At 34.3% G+C, this 8,477-nt stretch overlaps 1 protein-coding gene across 1 annotated transcript; it reads right to left on the bottom strand.

The window, feature by feature from the left end:
* Positions 1 to 1,207: 1,207 nt before the first annotated feature.
* LOC132543000 (uncharacterized) lies at positions 1,208 to 2,891 on the bottom strand. The gene has a single exon (XM_060206453.1). It carries the CDS (start codon positions 2,839 to 2,841, stop codon positions 1,744 to 1,746), a length of 1,098 nt encoding a protein of 365 aa, XP_060062436.1. The 5' UTR covers positions 2,842 to 2,891; the 3' UTR covers positions 1,208 to 1,743.
* Between the last annotated feature and the right edge of the window lie 5,586 nt (positions 2,892 to 8,477).

The following is an 8,477-nucleotide window of genomic DNA, read 5'->3' as shown; positions in this document are numbered from 1 at the left end:
TTTTTGTTTTTTTTTTTTTACAAATGTGATGTATATTATGACTCACGATCTATATATTCCATTAACATTTGTCCCATATTTGGGTAAAATAAGTTTTTATATATGTTATAAAATATAAAATTGGTAAGTGTATACATAAAATTAGATCTACATCTTAACATATTTAATTACTTGATGAGATTGCATTTCTGTGTACCATCAGTTGATGGCCTTGCTGATTATGAAGTAGACTTTAGGCCTGCACCTGATTAGGTGAACAAAATTAAAAGCATCAAATATTTACAAATTTACAAAATGTCATCAAGTATTTGTAGCTTAGTGATAAATAATATACATATTATTTTTCATGTTTTTAAGTAGCAATTGATAATTTTGTAGCTCAAATTCAGGCAGATAAGAGTTGCTTCCCTTGTGTTATATTGCCTGATTATTATTACTAAACTGTATGTTAATGTATTTTGTTTTGTACCACTTTGATGTTTTAAGTTTTAAATTGATTCTGCCTGATGAATTATCCCTTTGTCATGTATAAGTTTATATGTCAATGAAATTGCTCGAAATTGCATTATCATCACAACGCCCAAGTTTTCTATATTGTAATAAACTTATGTCCTGGCGCAATTCTGATCAAGTCCGTGACATTCCTTTTATCGACGTCCGATGTTTTCGCGCTTTTACCAAAAGCTTGCATAAAAGAATCTACATCTCCAATGGAATTAATGAAATGGATTATGGTCTCTCTAATGAATTTATTTTTACGGAAATATTTCGATTATCATCCTTCAAAACAACCCAAAAATCCCTTTGAAAATAATAATCTTTACAGAAATATATCACACAGCGTTCACGCGTATGAAAAATTCTAGGAACTTTAAATGCTGTTTTTGTTATATCACATTCCTGGCAGTCCTCTAAGTAATTATTGTAAAATCATACTGTTAAGATAAGTATATAATGTAGATGATGTAAGATAAGAAAATTTATTTAGCTATATGTATATCCACGGAATCAAGTGTCCGCGTAAATTGAACCCAACGAAAATATATAATTCTACAGTATTTTCTCACAACGTTGGGATAACGTTATTTAACCACGGGAATAAGAAAAAACAATGAACACCTTTAGAAAATAAGCATTAAGTATATTCAATAAAATAAAAACATTGTCAATATTTTTGTCAAATACAACAGCATAACATTATGTACAGGCAATTAAATAAAAAAATATTAACAGCAGATACATAATAAATAACATTCAACTACGATACAACAGATATGAAGTATTATAATGAATATGAAATGCGGATCATTTCCAAACTTATAATTGCACTTTTAATGAATGTCTTTGTCCGGTACAGGAAGATAAATAAAAACTCCGATATACATTATTGGTTCTACAGTATTTGCACATAAGCGTTATCACTATAAATTAATACATATGTCCAACAAGAGTTATCTCTCTTTATATAAATCCATGTTCAATTATATCTGCCATCGATGTGAAACCAAAACTGTAATACTCACATTCGTTTCAATCCCGCCATCAGTTAAAAAAATCACATCACATTCACCTTTGTTTCAATGCTGCCATTCGTTTAAAAAATTCTCATTCATATTTGGTTTCGATCCCGCCATTCGTTAAAAAAAGTAAATTGGCATTTAAGTCTTCCAAAAAATGAAGCCTCTGAAATAATGTCAATGACGTATGCAAAAATGTGTATTATGCAGTGGGTGTATGATAAATTTATGACATATAATTGTTCCTCGATTTCGACTTTTGCACCATTCTAGCCGCCTGCCCATAGGAGATACTGCTGTCTACCGTGTTCCATGAATCCGAACTTTCAGGTGCCATCTCTGCCGGAGCATGGAAAGCAGCTGAACGACCACGTGAAGCTCTCAGCATGCCGCCCATCCTTGGACGATCCACGGCAGGAGGACTCTTGAAGTTTGTCCTGACTTCTGCCATGTTGGTGAACTGTGCAAGTTGTATGGAGGACGCAGAGGCAGCCTCTAAATCAAAATTATTCCTCTGCAATTTTTTACCTCTGATGCCTTTAGATTCCATCTTCGCTTGAACTCTGTGGGTCATTTCCTGGTCGTTTATTTGATTCCCAGCCGCTATTTCTCTTTGTATTTCTTCGTCCACTTCAGCCATCCACCGCTCCAGCGATATCTCTTCTTGTGCCCCTCCTATGATGACTTGGGTGAGGGCCTTGGCCCCCCTGAGTGGTATATACTGCCCTCCTGTTAGATAGGCAATAGCTGTGAAGAATTCTTTGTATGGATTTATTGCTGGTTCACACCCAACAGTGTACAGAGTGATTCCTTTAGCTGCAAGTTGTCTTACAATTCCCATTGGGTCCAGTCCAGCTGGACACCCATCAGGAAATCCGTCTCCATAGGTACTCAGGCCGTGTGGCGGGGCATCTGATATCAACACGCATATTTTGGTAGCATTCTCTCTCCAGGAGAGTTTAAGCATGTCGTGAAGGGCGTCAGCCACAGCTTCGGGACCATCACCTCCTCCCTGAGCACTACAGTTATCCAACCACGACTTCATGGTTGATACAGACGAAACAAAGTCGTGTGCACGTGTCACAAATGTACAGTCCTGTGGCGGATGGTCACGATATTCCACCAACGCTAAATGTATGTCACTCTTCTCACTGGACACAATTTGCTCCACAATGGTTCGGATGTTATTTCTACTTGTCTCTATGTAACTCGACATACTACCCGTACAGTCCATAGCGAAAGCAATATCTAAAACCGCACTATCATGTTTCGCTAACGACGGTTGTGATGGTACATCTTCTACGGTAACTTTGTTAGTAGCCATCTTTAAACTGTAAAAGCGTGTATATTCTAGAAACAAATTGTTGTTATAGTTGGTATGCGGTGCTGTCAAACCAGAGAAACTTTGACTGATCAGGAAGACGCAACAGTATTTATTATCTGTGCTTGGGAAATCCAGTGTTTCTATTTATACCCATATGTAAACAGACGAATGATGTCACTGTTCTGGTCTGCGATTGGACAGTCATGAGTTCAATAGCTAAATATAGATGCAGCTTACATTGCACCATCAATCAGAAATACCTACACATCATGCGTGTCGTATAACACTTACTTGAACTGATGGAAACAGTCTTATTTCTATAATATTTTCTCGGCTTGCCGAACTATTCTTTTACAATACATATACATTTTGTAGGTTCAATATGTATGATATCACTTCTGTTGAGTCCTTTTTCATCAGCGTGAGATGTTTGTACACACACATCGCACTTAGTCATTTATATAATAATTTGTACATTCCGATTTTTATAACACAATTCAGAAATGACATTCACCTTCTCCGTCTTTTTTTGTGCATTTTTATTCATTCTGTCTAAAATTGTATATCACATGTGTCTCGGCGTATTTTCTATGTTTAACTTATGCGGTCACCGCAGATAAAAATAACGGTGACACGCACAGGTCTTACATCCACAGATCCGCGTGTACTGAACCACGTAAACGTTTAAAACGTGTATGATTCAAAACAGAAGTATTGATTCATCAAATTGTGACCTCTGAGAAGTAAACAATTCTAAATTCATACTTCTGTTATGGAGATTAATCTTTCTGAAAGGCTAGATTTTAGACAGTAATTTAAAAGCAAAAATAGCCATGTAGTTGCATTTCTTTTTCAGATGCAGACGTCAGAACATCTGTAACAGGAAAAATATTTTTGAAACGTCGGTCTTTATTTTCTCCTGACTGACAGACATTCTTTGTTATTTTTGGTTGCAACAATTCTTATATTATATGTCAGTATATTTAAACACGAAAGTATTGAATTATTATCTGATTCCGGTCAAACATCAGAGGTGATCATCGTAAATGCAATAAGTTGTTGATTTTTTCACTCAAACAGACGATATCATTAAAACATGTCTTTAAAAATCCTTTACATACTCTCATAGTAAACACATCGTGGTTTCAAGTTGTAACTTTCAGCGTCATATTCCACTGTTACACATCGAAAACAAACACGTCATGTAGGGAAAGATCATATCTATATATAGGTGGGTGGGTGTGTGTGTGTGTGTGTGATGGATATTTAAAATTTATCGATGATCCAATTATCACGTATAACACCATACAGACGTCATCACTTTGATAAACTTACATTACACTAAAAGTGACAATAGTTTAACTGTGCAGATTGTTTGTCATTTATCTAACGTCGTCTCATTTTTACATCGTATTCCAAAATGATTACCAAACATTTTGTTCTATATCAAATTGATTTCTAAAGAATCACAACACCTTTATCTGTGTCATTCTTTCGCGTGCTTTCCGTCATTAAAATCGAAATCACCTGATTTTTTCGCAATTTCTTCTATTTTACGATTTTTACGATTAGAAATATACACTGATATTTGAAATAACCTAGCATCTTATTATTTATACATAATTGATCAGACAGTACGGCAAATGATTCAAAAGTGATAGATTATATTCTTAAGAGCCGGGTGTTATGTAGTGTGACGTCAGTTAATCTTTTTTATTTTGTTGTATTTAATTTCTTGACACTGACATTGACGTCTCCGTTTTTCGCATGGCAACGTCGTTTGTAAACATAAAGATCAAAATAGGATACATTCATATACCCACTGTTTAGTTTCAGAAATACTCTATTGTCATTGTGTTTTTATGTTGACAAATTTAGATAAATATCAATAACATAAAATATTCTAAAACAAACAGATATTACATATAATAAAAACTGGGGGATTAAATCACCTTCATTCAGAAAACTGAAAGGAAAAGGGAAATTTTAATGCGAAATTGAATCACAATTACAACATTTGTACTGTGGTGACATCGACACAGACAAAATTCGCGGTCATTGCATGACACTGGACATGCATAATTACATTTAAACTTGTACAAAAGACGCAAGTGAACATTACCATACAACAGAAATTTAGACTCGTTTTAGATTAGCCAAATAAGGAATTAAACTGCGACATACAAACTGCGAGATGTCTCACAAAGTTCATTGGATCCAATCCAGCAGGACAGCCGTTAGGAAACTAAACCATGAGGTAAGGCATCTGTCACCAAATCACACATCTAACACGGAGTCGCCTTGTAGAATTTTCTTTTGTTAATATTTTGAACTAGTTTTATTGACTATGAGTCTGGATTATAATCATATTGACTTGTTGTTGTTTTCTACTTGTTTGTTGTTCATTTATTCCTCCAAGAGAGCTTAAGCATGCTGTGGACAAACTAAACTAAGGCTTTGGGATAATCACTTTCACCGCATGCCGAGCGGCGGTCCAACCAGGACTCGTTTCGAAAAACAGAGTAAGTGATGTGGTGTCAGCATGCTACAAAGGATATTTGTAAGTTTTCGTTTTTAATCATAGGCTTTAAAACGTAAAAGCTAAAAGCAAAAATTGTCATGGTTAAAACTTTTGATAACACAAATTGATATAATTCTAGATTTTTTATAACAGATGGCCATAATTTATTGCTAGCAGGTTAATATATAAGACGAGTTAGTTTAATATAACAGAGGATAAATATTTCGGTATGATATACGTAACACCAAACCGACCGTTATACGTTAACAGGAGATTTGTCATTTTATGCATCATACAATAAATAAACAGACTCGACCAATCAACACCAAAACTGAAATAGATGTGTCATGGATTCAGAGAAGGATATGGCACGCTCTTCGTAATTATTTACAAATACAACATAAAACACTGGTGAATATCTCAGTTGAAATTTGTCCTAGATTCTGCTAGGTATTGGTAATTTACATGTCTCACGCGCAGTAGTCACTATCCATTAATAGACGTTCTATTTAAATCCGCGTTGTTAAGACCAACCGACAGTGGCTGTAGACGGACCATTAAACTCCAACCGGATCAAATTCTAGAGACACTAATAATTTCATGATAGAACAGTATTGTATTGAATCATCGAATGCACGATGTTTGGTAGAAAAACATGATAAACCCATAAAAACTTAATCATATTTAATTGTTTATACTGAAACAATACAATAATAACTTATTATAATTTACCTGTGATCACAACAATTTTCTAAAAAAAAAAATAAATTCAAACATGTATTTTACTGAAAGCGAAGGGAGGTAACCCATGTTGCTTTGTCTGCTAGGTATATTGCGTTTACGGAAGTTGCACAAAGGATACCTTTCAATACAAATTTAGAATCAGAGACTGTAGAGTCAAAAAATCGATCAAACTGAATCATACAGCTATTTCAATGTTCTTGAAATCCTCGCTGATAGTAATGGCCTGATTTTTGATACCTAAGAGTGCGACCGAGGATAAATTGATCGAAAGAAATGTCAAAATGTAGAAGGGGGGTGCACTAGCCCCTAAATTACGTTTGCAATTTTTATTTATCTGATAAATTGAAAAGAGATCAATTATATATATATACATTCAGAACGCTGCGAAAATGTAATAGAAGATGCAATGAGTTGGATTTTCAGTAAAATGTCAATGTCTTTATTAATACCTGTCTTTCATTGTTGTTTGTTTTTAATTGACGCCGAGTCAATTTTAACTGAAAGTCGATTAAAATGACGTCAACATATTTAAAAGAAATCAATTTATAAGTCAAATGCTACATCGACAACACTCCCGATGTAAATCTTATCACAGTATCCAAACGAAAACGAAGTTACCAAAATCATCAGGAATTCTAACTCCAGTTACCATCGAAAGCATGTAACTTCTTATCGCACAAGGCAAAATATTCGCCAATGAGATTTTCATGGTGACCATTCCCTACAAATGTTATAAAAGTAGAAATGCTGAAACAATCTTTGACATTTTTTCTTTATCAAAAACCACAAATGGACGGTATAAATTAAGATATTAAAAATACTATCGTAAATATCAAATCTTTCGTTTGTCAAGAAGTGATTTTGCCAAAATCTCAAACTCAATCGGCTCAACTCATTTGTAAACTTTAACATATGAAGGATGGCTTAATAAAGTAAGACAAACTTATTTTCTAATGTTTTTTTTTCGTGTTTATTGTTTGATTAAGGATGTTTACATCCAAACATTAAGTAATGACAACGTTTGACTTGTTGTAGAGAATACATGTTATAATGGAAAAAAGAAACTGAAAAATTCGTGGTCATATATCTAACTATTGATGACAATTTGTTATCAGTTTCATCGGGATTCAATCATTTTTCCTCAATTTTCATATCTGACAGCCACTTATCTTTATCCGTATTAATGAACAACATTCGAAAGTGCTCTAAACAACAAAACACTATTGGTGTGTGATTTGATCACGCCTCGACGAAAATCCGTTTTGGAAATGATATAAGTGCTTATATTACGGTAGAATCATGTAGCCGTAACATCATAACATCTCGCTAATGACTGGTGTTTGAACTGACAAATATGTCACATTTATCTGACCACACCCGAACTTCCGGCTTACAAAAAATTGTGCCAGCTGTTTGAGATATCTACTGCAATTGTATGTGTATTGCGAAATTATTGAGTATTAGCTAATTGTTGACGTTGACGATTTAAACTGTCCGCATTATACTGACATTGTTCATTAGCACCTTATGCAATAATAGTTTTACGTGTGAACACATCTGCAGTAGACATGTACAATGGCATGTACAGCAGACTTACAAAATAGACATCTACAACAGACGTCCACGAAGACGTGTACAGTAGACATATACAGTAGACATGCACAGACATGTACAGTAGACATATACAGTAGACATATACAGTAGACATGTACAATAAAAACGTACAGCAGACCTACAAAATTGACAGCTACAACAGACGTCCACGAAGGCATGTACAGTTGAGATTTACAGCAGACCTACAACATAGACAACTACAACAGACGTCCACGAAGACATATACAGTAGACATATACAGTAGACATATACAGGAGATATGTACAGTAGACACATACAGTAGATATTTACAGTAGATATATACAGTAGATATGTACAGTAGACACATACAGTAGACACATACAGTAGATATGTACAGTAGATATATACAGTAGACACATACAGTAGATATATACAGTAGATATGTACAGTAGACACATACAGTAGACACATACAGTAGATATATACAGTAGATATATACAGTAGATATGTACAGTAGACACATACAGTAGACACATACAGTAGATATATACAGTAGATATGTACAGTAGACACATACAGTAGATATATACAGTAGATATGTACAGTAGACACATACAGTAGATATATACAGTAGATATGTACAGTAGAAAACTACAGCAATGTTACAAAACAATGCACCAATGAATCTTAACACAAAGAAAATCAAGCATTCCACTTACTTCGTCAGGAAATGTAGTGACTGGACTGTACTACCTTTAACGAGGCAAAGCGAATTGTAAATATATTTATTGCTTTT

Source organism: Ylistrum balloti, unplaced genomic scaffold (genome assembly GCF_031769215.1).
Source record: "Ylistrum balloti isolate Yb309-2 unplaced genomic scaffold, AGI_CSIRO_Ybal_v1 Utg369732, whole genome shotgun sequence".
Taxonomy (NCBI): Eukaryota; Metazoa; Mollusca; class Bivalvia; order Pectinida; family Pectinidae; genus Ylistrum; species Ylistrum balloti.
The sequence above is the reverse complement of the archived record's forward strand: the minus strand, read 5'-3'. Positions and strand labels throughout refer to the sequence as shown.